Below are 20,776 nucleotides of genomic sequence, written 5' to 3'. Positions count from 1 at the left end.
CTAGAGAAATTGGCTCAAAACCCATACAAATAAGCCACAGAATATTTGTGAGTTTTACTCCAAAGTGAAGAAATAAAGCTGGATACATGAATGTTTGAGAAGTAGTCCTGGAAGGTTCTGGAGTGGCCATTACAGTCACCTGAACTGAGTCCAATAATAAAAAAAAATCTTTGGTGGGTTTTGAAGAAATCGGTTGCAGCAGGCAAACCCAAGAACATTAGTGATCTGGAAATCATTGCCCATGAGGGATGGGCTGGCTCAGGTTCCTGAGAAATGCTGCCTGAAACTGGCGTCTGGCTATGCATCATGTTTGCAGCAGCTCATAACAGAAAGGAGGTCCTCTACAAAGCACTAAAGACACTTGTGATGAAGGGGCTGAATCATTCTGAGAACGCAGTAGTCATTAAAACTGGAATTTCTGATTGAATTTCAAGAAACCACTTGTTATATTTTATAATATTATAAAAGGTTTATTGCACACAGCTGAAAGTTTATTAATTTTACTAATGAATTTAATTTGAAATTGGGGTAGAATAACTTTTATTATAATAATGATAATAATACCAATATAAACCACTTATAATATGCTTTTCTTACATCCAAAGGGCTACAGACCAATGTTTAACATGAGTGTTAACAGAAATATTGCCACTAATATAATGCTTTTGGAGCTCTCTGCCCAGATCTGATACACTATGTAACAGAAATCCACAATGGCAAGTATCAAACTGTGTGATGGGGAAGGGAGGCCCATTTCTAAGACTAATTGTGATCCCTTGGACTCCTGGTCATGGATGACTGAGGCCTGGCTCATGGCTGTGCGTGTGTGTTTTCTCAAATCAGGTTCTAATCCATTGTGAAGCCTAAGGCTGGTTAATCCAGGCTAGACTCCTGAGCAGAATGTGGCTCAATGGCTCCGTGCAGTGATTTGCTCGAAGGGATTTGTGTTGCATGAATACATTAATTTACTTTCAGTGTTTTTAGACTTGTCTTTGCCTCAGTTTATGCTCCAAAATCTCAAAGAGTTTTTATTAAATTAAAACATTCTCTGGAATAAGCACAGAATTAAAACTGTTTGTTAATTTATTTTATATGTATTCAAAATTTGCAGAAAGGTTTTCTAAAAAATATCAAATTATACAAAAAAAAAATTAACTGCTTGCAGCACATTGCTCAGTGATCCTGGTGAATATTTTTGGGAAAATAAATATTCAGACATAAGCATGAAGCCTAAATATGCCTCTGTGTGTGTGTGTGTGTGTGTGTGTGTGTGTGTATACACATACCTCCTCAGCATACGATTTTTTGGCAGCACCATGGGCTGTCCTTGTGGCTGGAGCCTGGAACGCTGTGAAGAAAAAAAAATATGAAAAGGAAAAACCCACCAAAAATAAATATAAAAACAAACAAATGGCAAACAAATAATTTTTTTATCTAATACAAAACCCAAAGTAGAAAAATATATAGCACATTTTGCATGAGTGTGTGTGAGCTCTAATACAAAGAAACTCAAAGTAGTACTGCAGTGAAAACAGGATGGACTATAAACACACATGAACAGAGAGAGAGAGAGAGAGAGAGAGAGAGAGAGAGAGAGAGAGAGAGAGAGAGAGAGAGAAAGTAAGTAGAAGTGGCAAGACTAAGAAAGAACAAAGCAGAAATCAAACCGACAAAGAGGGAGGCTGAGATAGAAAATCAGGAGAGGGTGAGAAACAGGGGGGAAATGTGGCAAGAGAAATAGATAAGAAATAAAAAGTGAGGGAAAGAGAGAGGGAGAGAGAGAGAGAGAGAGAGAGGGAGAGAGAGAGAGAGAGAGAGAGAGAGAGACAGAAAATGGAGTAGTAGTCACACACAAGGTGGGTTATATGGGGTCACTCCAAATCTATTCTCCTCACGTTGGTATTACACACAAAATAACACACCAAACAAACAGAACAAGTAACACACACTTATAAGCTGTCCTCCTCATTTTTTACTCTCTATCCCTCCCACTCCCTCTCTCTCCTTCACTTCACCCCCGACTCGAACACACACTTCTCTACTGTTTCCCCTTGCATTACCACTCCCTTCACAAAGAGAAAAACACACACTCACAAATTCAACACTATCTCACAGCACCCACTAAAGCCTTTATTCCCTATCACTGCTCAGAGATAGTGTTAATACACAACTGAAAAAATTAAAAACACACACATCAGTAAGTGGTAAATAAACACATTAACTTAATTATCCAATGCTGTCTCTGCAGAAAAAACATAATAAAACAACTTTACATAAGACATTAAATAGTCAATACATTCACTGAATCGTGTCAGAAAATCTTACCTTGATTTACAAGTTATTAAAAATCACAGATGTCATTCATATGTATATTAAGTTGTCATCTAGTAAACATTTTATTACCATCATATTTCATGTTGCTTGGTTGATAATGAAACCTATGCGCGGTGTAAAAACATTAAAATCAGATATTTTTTTCCCCAACAGTGACATTTAAGTCACATTTAATGTCACATTTAATGTGTATTATTTTGTCACTCACCCTCCATTATAGACTTGCTTTTAACAGGACTGGATAAAACTTTCTGTCCTCTGCCTCCACGTCCAGACTGTGAACCCGCGCCTAGAAAAAAACAACAGCTAGTTTAACTGTTGACGCTTTTATATCGACTGAACTATAAAAATCTGCCATCAAATCGAATTCATACTCTTTTGGTACTGGTACAGTTTAAAGGGTAGTGCCTCTGCCCTCCATGTTGCAGACAGGGGTATGCTAAGCTAAAGAAATAAAAGTCCCTAGGTAAGATTCCTACATCTACATAAACACATCTGTAATACGTCTAGACTGTAAATCGTTCTGGATGATAGCGTCTGCCAGATGGCGTTAGTGTAAATAGAAATGCTAATTAACTAACATTAATCTAATATTCACTCTTCAAAAAAAACATCAGCTGGCCTGCTATATATCTTTCTCAATTTCACTGAAATGTTTCTAGACTTGAAGTTTGACAAGAAGGTGTTGTGTCTGGTTTTTTCTTGGTAACTACTCTGTGGTAAACAGGTCTCAGCAAAACAGAGCAAACTGCAGCTTTCCTCCTCATTTCTCCCTCCACGTTTTCAGAAATGAGTAACAAAATACGGCTGTGGTGAAGTGTAGTAAAACACCACCATCATTAACAAGCTCAAATAGAACCAGAACATCACCAACATCATTAAAAATACAGAAGCTCAGAAAGAACAGAACTGCTCATCCTGTTCTTTCCAAGAAACTCAAGGTCGCCCAGCCCTCGTTAGCCCAGTTTTAATCCTCGTGCCCGTATCAACATTGATTTTAATGCCTCAAGGTCACACTTCAGCAGGCGTTCAGATGTAAAAAGTAGGTGATGGCGTTCAACTTTATAGTGAAGAAAGATCTAGCAAAATAGATTCTCAGATCTAGAACTAAACCACAATTTTTACAAGAACATCTACTCGGTTTCATGCCCTGATCAATCAACACACTTCATAAGCAATAGGTCCAGTACACACACACACACACACACACTCCCAGAATTTTACTTCTACTGGCCAATCAACTGTCAATTTATTGACCGAAGAATGAGTTTAAATCACTAGAGAACAAAGCAAATTTATACAGAATTTCTACAGAATTGTCAATTAATGAGGTTGCACCAAAAAAAAAATCCCATCTTGTCTTTTTCTCAAGACATTGTCTTGAGCTTGTATACCTCTTGGGTACTTAAAGTAATCAGAGCAGGTAACTGAAGAGGAGGTAAAAATCACTGTGAATTTGAAGGTTAATGAAACGAGTCTCTACAGAGTGTTCTTTTCATATCCTGCTAAAATACATTCTCTTTCCACTAAACTTAATGGTGTGAAATCACAGAATAGCACAAAGGAGAGTCAACGAAGGAGCCATCACCTGCATGGCATAATAATTTTTAACCTTCCCTTATTTATCAAAGCAAGTATCTCATGGCATGTCAACTATGATTTATATGTGACTGATAAATCTGCTTCAGATACGGGCTCAAACAATTGACACCTGTTCCCTTATTTACATATAACTTATTACAAATGACATTCGTTAGGCCATTTTACCTTTAAATGATGTGCCATTCAGTAGATGGAAAAACTTTTGGGAAATGAATTAAAGGGTTAAACTAAAATGTTTTTATGTTATTATTACAATTTTGTGTAGTGTCTGTTTTCCACAAAGCAAAGATACATACCAAACCCCCTCCAAAAAAACCCAAACCCACCTAAGTAAACAACTGCCATAACAGAACTGGGTATAGAGTGTTCTCCTGTAAGTGTATTGAGCTGTTAGTGGTGGTTTGATACTAGAAACCTACCCCGGATTAGCCCACCTTCATCACCACCTCTGTGCCAATACCCCTTTGTCCTTCAAACAAAAATGGAGGGGGGCATTCATATTAAGCTATTTACTAATAGCTTTTTTTTTCGTGCTGTTTTCTCAGAGACTCGAGGCACAACCACTGACTGTTTTCTGCTGCTCTCACTGTTAATAGAGCTGCTGTCTTTTATAATGAGGAAAGTGCAATAGATAAAATGGACAGTGTCAGAATGAAACCTTTAAAGACGGTGTATGCTCCACTGAGAGCTGTTTCAGATCATAGTGATACATTATACAACACATGTATAAACAATGTGTGTCTGGAGCCCTCTCCAAGGCGTGTTCCTGCCTCGTGCCCAGTGACTCCCGGTAAGCTCCAGAGTCACAATGACACCGAACAGGATACAGCTGTTTCAGAATATCAATGAAGGAATAAATTGGGAGGGGAAAAAAAAAAAACAGCTGCCGAAGTGGTCAATGCATTAACTGGATAGCGCTACAAAGAAAACAATCTCACAAAGCATTTATCCTCACACCAAATATCAGCCTTAACACCACAATAATCAGCCGCGGTGAGGCTGATGGACTGAGAAAATCCAATGATGATTACAACACTCATTTAAAATCTGGGTCCACCACTCCATTTCAGTGGCCATCGGGGTCTTTAATAAGGGCTTTTCTGTCAAATTCAGGCTTTTAAAGATTAACTGTAATGACAGAGAGGTTGAAAAAACAATGTGCCTTCAGTCGTCCACTTTCACTGCAATAAGCTGTCCTTCTCTTTCTTTATACCCCGCTTCCAACTTAGCTCTGCACTCAGCAAACAGAAACACGCGTATGCGTGGGCACACTGGCATACACATACGCAGTGTTGTTTCTGTGAATTGTGGGGACATACATAGACTTCCATTCATGTTTTGGAGACATAAAACAAATTTTCCATAAATACTACTAGCTTAACCTTAACCATAACCATAACCCCAACCTTTAAACTTGTCTTAACCGTAACTTGCAATGGTGTACATGGTGGGAGACAGCTGGTAGTCCCCACAATGTCAATTTGTAAATAGATTTTGGTCCCCACAATGTGATATATTCCTGGTATACACACACACACACACACACACACACACACACACACAGACACATATTAGCAGATGCGTGCATTAAGATTCACTGTTAAATGTGCTCGAGCAAAATGAAGCAAAAACTGTGATGAGAGGTAGAGGATAAAAACATGTTTTTTAAGAGTTCAGGGAAAAAATGACAGTTTCTACAAAATAATTCCCAGAAATGGCTTCTTTTTTTGTACAGTTCTAGGCAGAAGGGTTCAGACACAGAGTAAAAAAACAACAGACATAGTATTTCATTCAGGTTCATTGATCTCTTTTTGACATTCTTGCACATGAATAACTCACTGTTCAACAACACAGCATCAGCCACACTAGCTTGTTGCTGGACTTGGTGAAGAACTACACAGTCCTATGAGTGTGTTTCTAGAACATTTAGTAGAATGACATCCATTTCCACTGAGGTTCTGGTATTGTTTGAGGAACTACATTTTTTGTTACTACAGCCATGTGGCAGAAGAGGTCCCAGAAACCTTTCTGTCCACAGCATTCTGGAGAGTGTGCAGACATAATATACGGAATACATTCATCTGTAGGCACTCGTCTGGTAGAGTGCCAGCAGTGTTCCTACATTCCTATTTTCTGATTGTCCCATGCCTATCTGAGAAGTGTGGATTCAAATGATGATTTTCCAGAAGCCCTTTTCCTTTGCCACTGCTATTGTGAGTCACATCCTGAAAGCCTACATCCTGAAAGCCTAAGAGTCACCCACTCCTGCTAATCACCTGCCTTCGGAGCTGCCTTACAGCAGTAATACCTAATATTTAAATGCTCGACTGAAATGTCTGGAAAGCTGTTCCTTTAAATGCCTTAGTTTGGGTGTAGTTGAGTCAAACAGATCAGGATTTTTTAGTTATAACATGGACAGGTGACTAACAAACACTGACATTTGTTGTTGTATTGGCTAATTTCCAGTACAAGGCTGACTCACATTCAGCGGCAGCATCAACTACACTGGCTTTTCACAGCGTAATGTTAAAGCACTCTTACACAGATGTTCCTGTATCTTTTCTTTCAAATCGGGCTCAGTAAATGTTGGAAAAATTAAACATATTTGGGAAAAATCTACATTTTTCAGTACATTAGCGATGCGTTAGAGGGGTCGGGAGAGAACCAACCTACAAACTGTAAAATAAACCAGACAAATCATTTATATTTATTCTGCCTTAATTAGAAAATGTGGGATATTTGGTGATCTGGTGCCACATTTTACATTGGGTGTGGAGACTTCAGAATTGTCCAGCCCCCTCAAATGAAAGTCCAATCACAGCGCTGGACTCATGTTTATGTGAGAACGCAAAGACGAGGTCAAACAAACGCAACTAGTGCAAAGAAATAAGAGCTGAAATGAGGGGTAGACTCTAGCTCATTATTATTTAAAGGAATATGCACTGAAACCAGTCTGAACAGGGCTATTTAGATGGGGAAAACTGGTGCTATGTTGGGTTTTGCTTGATCCTTGTCATGTTTTGGCCAAAGCATGTCACAGGCCCTTCATTAGGACCCCTGAACTGTATTAACATGTGGAAAAATGTATAATACGTCCCCTCAAAGGAATTGCAGCTGTGACTGGCATCATTTCAGAGCTATAGCTATAGGTTCTGGGACCTTTGGGGGTCTATTCCACTGTGGATCTGGGATTTTATGAAAATTACACTGCTTCTTGGATCATTTGGAGAACTTAACACTTATAGAGTGAGTGCTTTATTTCACTCTGTCATTCTTTGAAGATCTGAAAAGCTTTAGATATATATTTATACATATACATTTCCTCTAAGGTTCTGGGATCATTTGAGGAACTAAAAACGATGGAGGTATGGATTTATCCTGAACAGGGAACAATATCCAAGCAAGAAACATGATCATACTTTAAAAGTTAAAAATTTCACCAGCTATGCAATGGTAACTTTTAGCTCACAGCAGAGTGGAGGCTGAGAATATTAGTTGGTTTGCAATTTGCATAAAAAAAAGTTTGTTTTTTTTGGTAGATAATTTTGCCTTGCTCATTGTGAATGGTCATTGCACTTTCCACCATTAATCACCATTAATCCCTGTTCACCAAGTATCAACAACAATTTCTTCATGTGGTGGGCAAGAGGTTATCTAGGATTTTGAGTCTTGTTTGAAGCAGCCATGGTTTAATGAATAGAAAAGCAGGCTTGGGGCCAACAGGTCACTGACTTGATTGTCTGTTGTACAAAATGCTTTCTGAATAAACTAAACTTAATATTTATAAACTGTATTTACTTTTCTTGTTTTTCAGTTTCTTCCAAATTCATACTGTGGTTGTTCACCGTCTTCAGTAAGAATGGCTCTTGGTTTTCATCACTGTTTTTTTTTACTTCCAGACTCCGAGGGTAACAAACATGTTTGCTTTACTCTCTCTTCCAAACTCTAACCCCCACAGGCAGCTAATCTGATGAGTTAATCAGGTGTGTGAATGCAGAAATGATGCAAGACTTTCCTCACAACCAACTGTGGGAGAATGTGCAAAACGGAAATTAAACTTTTCTCACTATTACTTTTCAATTAGGTAAAAACCACATGAACATTAAACAGTTATTTATTAATATTCATGGGAGCTCATCTTCCGGCTCATCAGTGATTTCATGAGTATAAAGAGTAGAGCTGAGTGCTTTTTCATTCAAATTAATTTTAAATGCACATATTCAATAAACGCATATTAACATAATCACTTATTATAACTTAGGGCTGGACAATAATTCAATATCAATATAAATCGCAATATAAAATGTTTCAATAACAATGATGTGATGTTTAAACACATTTTCAACATTTCAACATACATTATTTACAGTCACTTACTGACGTTCATTACAGGGCTCCGTCATCACTTCAGCACTCAATTAAAATTTAGTTTTAAAATACGAATTTTTTGTTTTGTTTGTTCTTGGAAGTTTTTTGTGGATTTTATATTCATTTCACTGTTCGTATCCATATCGAACTTTGAAAAGTGTGTTATTCCTGATAAGCTGAGATGCAGCATACATAATGTATGTGTGGGTTTGTGTATGTGTATATACACCTCTTGCCCTTCCTCTTGTTGTGGAGCTCTGGCCTCTTCCTCTGCCTCTAGTCCCTCTTCCTCTTCCTCGAGCTGATGGAGGGGGCACGGAGTCTTCATCTGATTCCATGTTAACGTCAGCTGGCTCATCTGATAAAACCATATCCTGATCCCGAACAGAATCGCCTCTGTCCCTGTGAGCTTTTGCTCGATTAATAGCCTGAACAAAAATAAATACCACTTATCACTTGATCATATTGTCCCAAACTGTCTTAGGAACTTGGCTTAGAGCACTAGGACGGCATGTCAAAAGCTGGAATCTGTGATTACTGAGATAATTAGATAATGAGCCATTAGATGCATGACTAAACGAGTTGGGCCTTGGTGTCACTGCATATTTAGACTCCAGTAAAACAGGAATCATTACTTGGTCATTTTAGGGATAGCAATAACATAATACCACCATTTTTTAATTTGTTTTTTACATATTTTAATATAGGGCATCACGGTGGCGCAGCAGGTTAGTGTCGCAGTCACACAGCTCCAGGGACCTGGAGGTTGTGGGTTTGATTTCCGCTCCGGGTGACTGTCTGTGAGGAGTGTGGTGTGTTCTCCCAGTGTCTGCGTGGGTTTCCTCCGGGTGACTGTCTGTGAGGAGTGTGGTGTGTTCTCTCTGTGTCTGCGTGGGTTTCCTCCGGGTGACTGTCTGTGAGGAGTGTGGTGTGTTCTCCCTGTGTCTGCGTGGGTTTCCTCCGGGTGACTGTCTGTGAGGAGTGTGGTGTGTTCTCCCTGTGTCTGCGTGGGTTTCCTCCAGGTGACTGTCTGTGAGGAGTGTGGTGTGTTCTCCCTGTGTCCGCGTGGGTTTCCCTCCGGGTGCTCCGATTTCCTCCCAGTGCTCCGGTTTCCTCCCACAGTCCAAAAACACACGTTAGGTAGGTGGATTGGCGACTCAAATGTGTCCGTAGGTGTGAGTGTGTGAGTAAGTGTGTGTGTGTCGCGCTGTGAAGGACTGGCGCCCCCTCCAGGGTGTATTCCTGTCTTGCACCCAATGATTCCAGGTAGGCTCTGGACCCACTGCGACCCTGAACTGGATAAGGGTTACAGATAATGAATGAATATTTTAATATAAGATGTATATATACTCACCTCTTTAACTTCTTCATCTTCCTCTACAGTGTTTTTCTTGGAATCTCGAAAGCGGCGGATCTGAGAAAATGCACACACACACACACACAGAATATACTTGTTATATTTCTACATGTACCTTTCATGTCACTTGCCCTGTGAGTCATAATAAAAATGGCAGGAAGTTTCAGAAGATTATTGCTTTTGTGTTATTCATTGACTGCTGTTAACACATAGGGACATCACTCACATCTCACCCCACAGACAGGAAAATGCGTCAGTGGAAAGACCTCACAAAGAGTTAAAATGTCACAAAGTAATTGAGGAGATCTAAAGAAAAACCTGTGACATTTTGACCACTGGGTCACAACAGGATGGTGGTATTATAAAGACTGAAGGAAGAATGTAAAAAAAAAAGGAAAAAAAAAGAGAAGCCAAGTGTCCAGAGAGGTATTCCACTGGCGTTATCAGATCAAAAACAAAAGAGGAGATAAACCATGCGAAAGACCAATTAGACCAAGATGAGATTGAGAGACTGTGATATTGTTGCTATGGGCGACAAGCATAGGACAAAACATAAAAAATAGTGCTTCAACTCTAGTTTGCTCTCTATTCATTAACTTCTGCATAAAACATGAAAAGGTAGGGAGTCTGACGGCATTGAAACACTTGGCATTTAACCCTGAGACGTCTAGTAACCATTCTTGATGTGCTGGATATTAATATAATAACAATAATATAATATAATAAGAATTAGATGAGTAAATAAAACAGAAGGTGGCAAATACCAAGTCCAAGTGTTTCCAGCAAATGCATCTACTTGTTTATTGTAAGCTTCATTACTACAGTTGATGATTCACCAGGAGGAGCTCAAATGTATGTTTTAGAGGATTCAAAATCTACGCTTAAAGAGTGTCAAAGCCAGCAGTGAATGAGAATGTACACATGTAATTAATGTAAATCTGTAATTGGGTTTATTTGGATTGTAAGATGAAGAAAACACTCTGAAATTATAGTTTTAGAGGTAGGCTTTTCCCGACTGTGTATGGGAAAGAGGGGGAGAGAAAGGCTGTACTTGCTGTGGTAGCCTACCTTGTGGTAACAAACTCCCCTCTTGTGCATATTCATGAAGCACATGCAAAACAGGCAGGGTTTTGACCTATTCTCTACACAAAGTCTGTCAATCAGCCAATCAGTTTTTAGTGTGGGTGGACAGTGTTTTTTCCTTGAAGACATGCATTCAGTGTATCAAAAAGTAAAGTTCTGTTATCACCCTTATACTCTGGTGTGTCCGGGAGGATTTTAGATTTTTTTTGATGTCTGCAATATGTTGCCTACTAAGATATCGTAATCTGGTCAAACTTTAAGGCAGCATTGGACCCTTCCTCAGCCAAGAAGGCAATCCCATGATGCAATGCCAGGACAACTCCCATCTATTTCGCTCTTCTCCCAGAGCAAAACTTATTAAACTTGTGATTAAAACAGGAAAAACAGTGGGTGGGAACAAGCCGTGATGCAATTGCTCTCTAACTACTACGTCTCAATAATCTGCCTCATGAGGACAGACAACCGTTAGAACCCTACCTACACAGACCTAAACAGCTGTCTATGTAGTCAGTACCAACCTCTGCAGCTCACTATATAGTGAGCCTGTGTCACCTGTGTGGGCATTTGTGTGCGCTCTTAGCAACTCGTTCAAGATTCTGAGATTTTATTTGAAATGCGGGCATCAGGGAGTCGCATGTAATATGCGGGAGACTCCTGGAACTTCCGGGAGACTTGGGATGTCTGCATAATGAGGTGTCTAAGAATTGGGACAACCTACGTGTCGGGAGTGCGCACACTATGAAGTAAAATGCTCACTAGTTAGACAGTTCACTAGGTTTTGGGACAGACCCAAAGTCTGTAATTCAAGACCATGCTGTCCCATGACACTCTTCTTCTCTGTTTTTCTGAGTAAAAAAGCTTTTCCAGCCATAGTTAAGGACTCTACAAATACAACGGAACTCGCTTCCAAACACAGCACAGAGAGAAGCTTACGAAAGACACAGATTTATAGTGGCATTCAACATAAAAACAGATTTATTTAAGTGATGCTTCGGCCAAAGAAGTCACTTTCAGTGTGTTCACCTTTAAATGAAACTTGACTAAGGAACTTGTCCTGTGTCACCTCATATTTATATCCCAGTGAAAAAGGAGTCATGCTTACAACAAGTATAGCTCCTCATCAAAGACACGGCATTAAAGTTTGAACACTCCCAGCTTTAACACAGAGAGTTAAAGCTTATAAAGAGAATCTCTATAAAATGTGTGACACACTGATGTAATTAGGTAAAAAGGTAAAAAAAAAATATTCATTTCTCCAGCCAAGTTTTGGTGATTTTTAATCACAGAAATTTCTGAATAGAATTTTTACAGATAGAGAACAGTAGACAACAAACATCTATATTTAGAAGGAAAGTGCTTTGATATTTAGCCACTCCACCACTTTAATTAGCACTGAATATAGTAATAAACAACTCAGCGAGAGAGAGAGAAAGAGAGAGAGAGAGGAGGTCAAGTAGATGTGGTGTCATTAGGGGTGTGTGTGTGTGTGTATGTTTGTGTTGGGGCTAAAATGAAGGATATCAACAGTGCTTCCTAATTTATGTTGGCACATTGGTGTGAAGATTTAATGTGAAAATGAGTGGAGACAAGAAATTTATAAAAAAAAATAAAAGTCAACACTCATTTATCTTCCCATTTACTTTGGTTTTTATATATTTAAGTCAATAGATTTCTGCTCTATTAAATGCGAAGAAAATGACGTTAGATGATAATTAACCATTCAGAAGCAGGGGGTGAAACTGAAGCTGAAGATTTTCTTTAAAGTGAATGTGACAGATGTCAGAAGCTTATTGATTTCTGTACTTTTGAGAATTGCAGTTTTACTTACTGACATTTATCAAGCGTTTTTCTAGACACTCAAATTGCTTTACAATCTTGGAACAATAGGGAGTCGCCACAACCACCACCAATTTGCAGAATCCACCTTGATAATGTGATGGCAGCCAATTCACACCAGTACGCTCACCACACATCAGCTACTATATGTGGGGTGAGACTGGAAGGCATAAGCACAGTGGCAGTAACAATCCCTCTCACACCAGTCATAGCAATTCTTGTGTTTTCCCTATCTGTGATTGAAGCGCTATCCATAACCCGTGGATACTGTTGGAAACTGCACTTTGATTTAAACAATGAAGGACGATGGGAAGGTTGCTAAGGGTGATGGATGAGAGTGTTAACACTGTGTGTTATGAACCAACTCAGATGAACCTGGTGCTTGTGGTTAACAAAGAGCTGAAAGGGAAAAAAAAGAAAAAAAGGGGGGAAAAAAACAGGAAATGCCACCACTATTTATTTTGGGTTGATTGATTTTTCTGGAATAAACTGAACACTGTGCATTTGTTCACAAAATATCTCACACTGTGGCTGGCTTTTTCTTACTAAAGGGTTTGCTGAGAACAGGTTTTTATGGGATTTTATTGTAAAGGAAGAGGTAAAATATGGAGCAATTGAGGCAAATACCTCATTAGCATTTCATCTTGTGTTGTTTATTTCAGCCTACAGCTAATATGTTATCAGTGGAGCTCAACACACTTGGAGAACACTACCCAGTCCTGTTATATTTTAAACAGGTGTAGATGATAAACCCCTTCTCCAAATGCACAGAAAGTCACAAAAATAATCTACAAGACACCTCAGGTGTACAAAACACAACTAAATCCAGCTGCAGACATCAATTTTAAAAATATTCCTTCTTTTTTTGCTCAAAACACTTTTGTGTACCTGAATACTTGACTCATCCTCTATATTTTCAAGGCCCTGCATTTCTTACTGCACTTAAACAAACAGTGGAGTTTTTCCAAAGAACTGAGGGAAGGGTCTGAAGCAAAGAAATCAGGAGGTGGATGCATTGAGGGGGGGGGGGGGGTAATAAAAAAATAAAATAAAAATTTACCACCCACATAAACACGTGTCTGAATTCTAAGGATCCCATCACACACAGAGAACAAACTTCAAATGGAGCCATGTCCAGAAAAGCTAAATAATCAAACTCAGACCTCCTCAGCATCATCACAACCTAATGAGTTATTAAACAGTCCCTCCATATTCTTTATCACTCTTTCAATGCCTGCTTTCGCATCTCCATTTCCATTCTTCACTCCATCTGTTCTCTGCCTTCTGTATCTGTTTTCCACATATTGCATCAATCCTGTCTTCTCTTACTTCTCTGTCTGTGTCTCTCTAATTTTTTACTTTACTTTCACTTTACATTATCTCCTGTCCACCCTCTCTCACATTCTCATTCTTATCTTTGAAGCATCTTGCATGTTTTTTTTATTAGTGAGTTTTCCTTCAAAGCAAAACACAACTGTACTTAACGTAGCAACAACTGGGCATCTCTGTGGCGTCAACCAATCCTTAGTTTGCCTAGTAACTGTTTAGGCTACATTTAGCTAGACAAAGTATCCAAATTGAGATAAGTTTTGAAGGCAGTCGGCTACTTTGTTCTTCTCACCTTCAGGATTTTCTAGTGTTCTTCTTGTTCTTAACCAAAAACCTCCCTCAAGACTGCGGTTCTTCTACAGGGCGTGAGCCGGAAAAGAGACATGAACCAATTTGTCGGTACCTATAGTTTATATTATAATTTTCTTAAATTAGTATCACACATACCTTCAATCTTATAATCAGCCTACAAGCCGTTTACCTCTCTGCTGTCTGGTATCACTGAGTGCACCATGCTGAACATGGACCACAGAAAACAAAGGACAGTCTCATCTCAGGAGATCTGAAAGAAACTACTAGACAAGCATTTTGAAACATAAAGGCTGAGGCCATCTCGAAGCAATTTAATATTTTTAACTGTGACTACAGTTGCAAATACTATTAAGAATTTTAAGTTCCATGTGACAATAGCCAACCTCTCTGGGCTACAAGAGAAAATCTGACCCCAGATTGAACAGAAGAATAGTGAGTGGTAAACAAAAAACAAAGAAACACTTCCAAAGAGATACAAGCTGAACTCCAAGGTCAAGGTACATCAGTGTGATCGCACCATTCTTCCATGGAACAAGACCCAGCAGGACTCAACTGTTTAAGGAAAAAACATAGAATGCCAGACTGGAATTTGCTAAAATGACACAATGCGTCTGGGAGAGTTTTCATTGGACATAGGAGACAAAAGTCAAGCTTTTTGGCAAGTGACATCAGATCCATGTTTACCTAAAAATTTAGCTTTTAAAGATAACAGCACCAAAACAAACTGTGAAACATGGAAGGGGTTTGGTTATGTTTTGGGGCTGCCCAGAGTCAGAAAGCTCTGTGTAGGTCGCAGGTCAGGAGTCCTCCAGCACACAAGGATGGCTAAAAACTAAACACTAGATTCATCTGAACTGGGTTTCTTCGAAATGGCTTTCCATAATCTGAATCCTATCAAACACCTACAGAAAGAGCTGAAACATGCACTCTGCTGAGACAGCTAGAGCAGTTTGCTAAGGAAGAGTGGAACAAACTACCTGCTAACAGACGCGGAAGTCTTATTCTGAGCTACAGAAATCGATTAGTGAGTGCCTCTAAACACTGTGTAACAAAATTTGTCCACATTTTGTTTTATGATAAGACAACGATTAAATTTTCCATTTTGGCCAGAGTTTCTTTGCCCAATAAGACATGCGTAGAAAAATATTCAGTGGGCTTCCAAGTGTTGGCTGTATCATCAGGAGACGGGGAGTTCTATCCCCTTTGAATCCACAGCCGTCCAAGTCTGGGAGTCTTAGGCAGCAAAACTAGCCACTGGCACAAGGTACTGGTGATGACTAAAGATTGGGGAGAAAATTTGGCAAAAAGGAATGACAATTATATAAAATGACAAGCAAAGATCAATAACCACTGGTTCTGAAGGACACGGATAAAAAAAACATTGAGATAAGGTTTCAGCTCCTATTACATAACCCTATCGATAACCAGCAGAAAACCCCACACTGAACAGAAAACAGCAGCATCAACATGTTGGCCACAGTCCTCTTCAATCCCCAACTGAGAGCAGTGATATAACCCCATGCCTCACACCCTTGAGCAATAACACTTGGGCTAGTGTTTACTAACTCACAGCAGTCATTAGGAGAGATGGGCAGAGTGAAAATACCAGTGTTCAAAGAGTGTGTGGTGTGTTGCAGTAGTTCTTCACAACAATTTCAGATTGATTTCACTGAAGTGGTAGGATGAGGAGCGGAATAGCTGGTTAAATTATTTTTTTACCAGCTATATATAGTCTTGTTTCACATCATCAATTTAATATTAATATTAGACCACGACAGGCCAAGTAAAAAATGCTGTTTTTAAATGATATTTGATTTATTCGAACTAAACTGCTCAGTTCTACCTGACACTATGTAAAAAAAAAAATTAAACTGCCAAATTCAACTGCCAAATGGGTTCAATATCACAAGCCAAAGCCAGGTATGATTACTGCCAAACCTGTTGAATATAAACTTAAAAGTATGGAATATATTTTGAATACTACTTACCTTCAATAAATATTAGGTGTACAAATAGCACTGGACAAGAAATCAATATCAATAAATAGCGCAATATAAAATCTTTCAATAACAATGATATGATAATAACCCTTATACTACCCCTAACCTCCCATTAAGAAGGAGTTGGATGAGGGCGGAGCTGGATGTAAACCGACTCCACCCATTGGATTTCTGGTTCTGCAGTGAGGAGTACTTGCAGTTCACCGCCCTCAATTTTAAAGTTAGTTTAAAAACATTAATATTGTCAAAGCCAAGATGTTTATGTTTGAAGGTGATGTCATGTTTCTTATTGGTTCTTGGCAGTTTTTCTGAGACTTCTATGTTGTTTATATCAATATCATAATTATATCATATCGACTGAAATCTAGAAATATATTGTGATTAAAATGTTTACCGTATTTTCCAGCCCTATGAACAAAAATATGTAAAAAAATTAAATAGTTTTTTTTTACCCTGAAACGACAAAACAGCAGGAACAGCTGAAGTCACTCATTTTAAAGGGTGTATAACATGTTTCACCCTCATTACAGCTTCCATCCCTTTCTGCATTAAGTTTTAAATCCCTACTCTGTTTGGTCTTAAAGGTCCTTGTGTCTTTGTTGATATATTACCTCCCTCACCTCTTCACACCCTTCACCTCCTTTACTCTCACTTTGTACCTTCTCTCTTTTCTCTGCCTCCCATTTTTTCTCTCTCCTCTCTTCCTTAACTTCGTGTCAATATTTTCCTTTGTAACCCCTGCTTCTCCATCCCGATCACCTACTTTGTCCCTCCGTCACGTCCCCATCGATTTTGCCCTGCGTCCACTTGTCCTTTTTTTGCTGTATGGCCTTAAAAAAAGGAATGTTTTGTTCTCCATTCAGAACCAGTTCAAAATTCCTTGCCATAGAGCATTGTACCACAGAGTGTCGTGCACTGTACAATGTAGCAAACTTCCCAGAGCAATATACCATACCAAGTGCAAGTGGATGAATACTGTAAGTTCCACTTCTCCCTCCCCTTAACTGTTCCTTCCATCCCCAGCCTCCCTTGTCCCTCACCTCCTCATCGATCTTCTCCTCGCTGGCCTCCACTCGTCTCTCTCTGAGATATCTCTGTGTTTTCTCCAGCTGGTAGTTGATGAGCTCCTCAATGGCATCTTTCTCCTCTTTGTCCACGTACTCCTGAACCGCTTTCCCCATGCCCTGCTCCGTCAGGAGAGACAACTGCATGTTCTACACCCACACCAACACCCACACCCACAACCATACACACATATACACAAACACACCCCAGAACTCAGTAAGTCTTTATATTCTGCAGCATTATTATTACAGTGTGTGTTTGTTTGTGTAAGTGTGTGTGCACATTAGTGCTAATGAAAGCAGCAAAGCACTGCAGCTGGAGTCTAATCTAAATAAAAGCTTTTTCTGTGTTTATTCATCTAGCTGCGGTTTGCTTGTTATTCTGTTGTTAGTGTAGTCAGCAGGTGAGCAATAAATAATCAAGAAATGCAGGAAATAGCATCAAGAAAAAAAGAAAATCATTTAGACATCCAATCATGGCTTATTTATTGTGCCTAGGCTCTGACAATCTTCCAGAACTTTAGAAAGAGCTTAAAATTTGATTTATGTTCTAGGGGACAACAAGTTTCCAGACATGTCCTACTGAGAAAACTAAAGACATGCCGCATAAAAAATTATTCAAATTTGAGTTCTAAAAGACGGCTGGTTTGACTGTTTACCTCGAATTTGCAACCAAACGACACATTCTCACACACACCTTTTCTGCTGTCTGGAAGTACTCCTGGACAAGGTCCTCCACTCTCAGCTGCAGGACCTCAGAGGACGGACGAGAAAGAAGCGCATCAAAGTCTATAGCCTCTTCTGAAACACAAGATCAGGCAGATACACCCATAACCAGAATAAATGCCATCTGTTTTTCAGTAACACTCTCAGCAGGTAAATGAAAAATGATCTGAAAAGCATCCAACAATATATTACCTTTAACAAATTTGAGAAATTACCAACAGAATATTCAACAACCATCAAAACGGGCAATATATTATTCGTCTCAGCTACAGATGCTCCGCCCACAATAGACAGAGTGTCTGATCATTTCAGTGCGTTAAGCTGGGCTCACTGTCAGGTCATTCTCCCAGCTGCATTCTGATTGGCTGTTTGCCTCCTTATACACGTCATGCCAAATTAGGCCTGTGATTGGTGGTTAGAGGCGTACAAACTTCAGCACTGAGCTTTGGAGCTGTGCAACTATGTGTTCTCAACGGCTGAAAGCACTCAAATTCTCAATGGATTATTACAAAAGGACAGAGAGTGTTTCTGCAGGAATCAGGAATACTTTACTGTGTATTAATACCTTTAATTTCAGAATAAATGAGCAGGTGTCTACAAAGCTTTGGCCTTATTAACAGTTTATATTTAGGAGTCTTGCCTTTGGTGCCTTTAGTCTCTCTGTGTCTGGCGAAGTGAATGATGTCTTTAGGGTTCGCCACTCTGTCCACAAACTTCTGGCTGAAACGTACTGTATTAAATGACTCAAAACCTCCACTGTAGTCAATCTAGAGAATGAGAGAGAGAGAGAGAGAGAGAGAGAGAGAGAGGGAGACTTTCAATGTTTGAATAGACTTTCATTTGGGAGTACCAAAGGCCATAGTGTGAAGAAAGTTGCTAAATTTTGCAGGTGTTTTGAAGCGTATGGTGGCCACGTTCTACCAGCAGTGGCAAACATCCTCTACAGGAGGAGTCTACAGGAAATTCTTATCAGAATTGTGGCGAAAAGATTAAAATAGATGCTGAAACTGACCGCTAGCATGTTTCACAAATTGTGAATGAAAATCTCTTTGCTTCCAGGCAAGAGTAACATCAGAACCAGTTTCTGAAATAACGCTCCACAGAGAACTGAACACCATGGACATATGTACGTTACCAGTATTCAGTGGATGAACAGACACAAAAATGGGACTGTTCCTGACTTGGAAACCTGTTATCTGCTCAGATAAACTGCGTTTCTGCCTGTATGTGGATGATGCTATGAGTTCTGTTCACTGTACACATCAAGAAGCATGCCTGCAAGGTCTGGTTTCAGCTGGAGGAGGCTCTGTGACATTCTGGTGGTGTTTTCAATGTGCTGGAGATGGACCTTCAGTTGGGGTGACAGTAAATTTGAAGAACATTGCCTACACTGTCTAGACAGTCAGGTTTTGCCTTGTGCTCATAACATAACATTCCTATCCTCGCATTCCAAGATGACAAGTCTTACGTTCACATGGCTGCAAATGTGACTGATTGACATGATGAAAATTCAGGAGCATCACACATCTGGATTGGCCCATACAAACCCCACATTTGAATCCTCAGGAATCCAGGTGAAGCCATTTACAAAAGATGGCCAAACTGCTTCTTTGATGCAAGAATGGCTGTAAATTGACGTCACCTACAACCAGAAACTTGTCCAGTGTCAAATTGAATCACAGCTGTGCTTGTAGAGCTGTTACATTCTTTTAGGTACATTTCAATCGCAGGTGACAAATTTTTTTGTGCGCTTATAAAGATCTCTCAGTAACGAATAGTGATACAAATATCTAGGATAAAATGACCGAATAAGAAATCAAATAACAGTAAAAATGTAATAAAATCTGCATTTTTTTAGAGCATTTGCAGTTTAATTTGGGAACTGGAGCACTTACAAACCCACAAACCTTGATACGAAACTATCCACTCAGTTTTTTATTCATTCATTCATTATCTGTAACCCTTATCCAAGTCAGGGTCGCGGTGGGTCCAGAGCCTACCTGGAATCATTGGCCGCAAGGCGGGAATACACCCTGGAGGGGGCACCAGTCCTTCACAGGGCAACACACACACTCGCACGTTCATTCACACACTCACAGACACTTTTTGAGTCACCAACCCACACAGACACAGGGAGAACACACCACACTCCTCACAGACAGTCACCCGGAGGAAACCCACGCAGACACAGGGAGAACACGCCACACTCCTCACAGACAGTCACCCGGAGGAAACCCACGCAGACACAGAGAGAACACACCACACTCCTCACAGACAGTCACCCGGAGGAAACCCACGCAGACACAGGGAGAACACGCCACACTCCTCAAAGACAGTCACCCGGAGGAAACCCACACAGACACAGAGAGAACACACCACACTCCTCACAGACAGTCACCCGGAGGTAACCCACGCAGACACAGGGAGAACACACCACACTCCTCCCAGACACTCAAACTCACAACCTCCAGGTCCCTGGAGCTGTGTGACTGTGACACTCCCTGCTGCTCCACTGTGCCGCCGCTATTTTTTATTTTTTACTTTATTCAGAATATATGGGATAAAATGAGCCCTTCTGATTATGCTTCCCATATCAAGTGCCGAGGCTTTAGAATTATACCGCCCCTTCGTCTGAGTATCTCTATTCACAGCATTGGACCTGCATTTATGTGAGATTGCAAAGGCAAGGTTAAACCATGTAAAACAGACAGAACAAGCATGGAGAAATGCACGTACTGATTACATATCGCAAATGAAAATGGCTA

General features: G+C 39.8%; 1 protein-coding gene across 3 annotated transcripts in view; it reads right to left on the bottom strand.

The window, feature by feature from the left end:
* LOC136679012 (double-strand break repair protein MRE11-like) overlaps window positions 1–20,776 on the bottom strand; it is a 58,958-nt gene that overhangs the window by 7,270 nt on the left and 30,912 nt on the right. For all 3 annotated transcript variants that reach the window (XR_010796516.1, XM_066657263.1, XM_066657262.1), the window contains exons 11-17: window positions 18,652–18,778; window positions 17,983–18,086; window positions 17,262–17,435; window positions 9,659–9,718; window positions 8,534–8,732; window positions 2,543–2,623; window positions 1,287–1,348 (exon numbers count right to left, since the gene is read on the bottom strand). Coding sequence is in view for 2 of the 3 variants with exons in the window: in XM_066657263.1 (XP_066513360.1) it covers window positions 1,287–1,348; window positions 2,543–2,623; window positions 8,534–8,732; window positions 9,659–9,718; window positions 17,262–17,435; window positions 17,983–18,086; window positions 18,652–18,778 (807 nt within the window). In the remaining variant the exon portion in view is untranslated. The remainder of the gene's footprint in view (window positions 1–1,286; window positions 1,349–2,542; window positions 2,624–8,533; window positions 8,733–9,658; window positions 9,719–17,261; window positions 17,436–17,982; window positions 18,087–18,651; window positions 18,779–20,776) is intronic.

Source organism: Hoplias malabaricus, chromosome Y, assembly GCF_029633855.1.
Source record: "Hoplias malabaricus isolate fHopMal1 chromosome Y, fHopMal1.hap1, whole genome shotgun sequence".
NCBI lineage: Eukaryota > Metazoa > Chordata > Actinopteri > Characiformes > Erythrinidae > Hoplias > Hoplias malabaricus.
The sequence above is the reverse complement of the archived record's forward strand: the minus strand, read 5'-3'. Positions and strand labels throughout refer to the sequence as shown.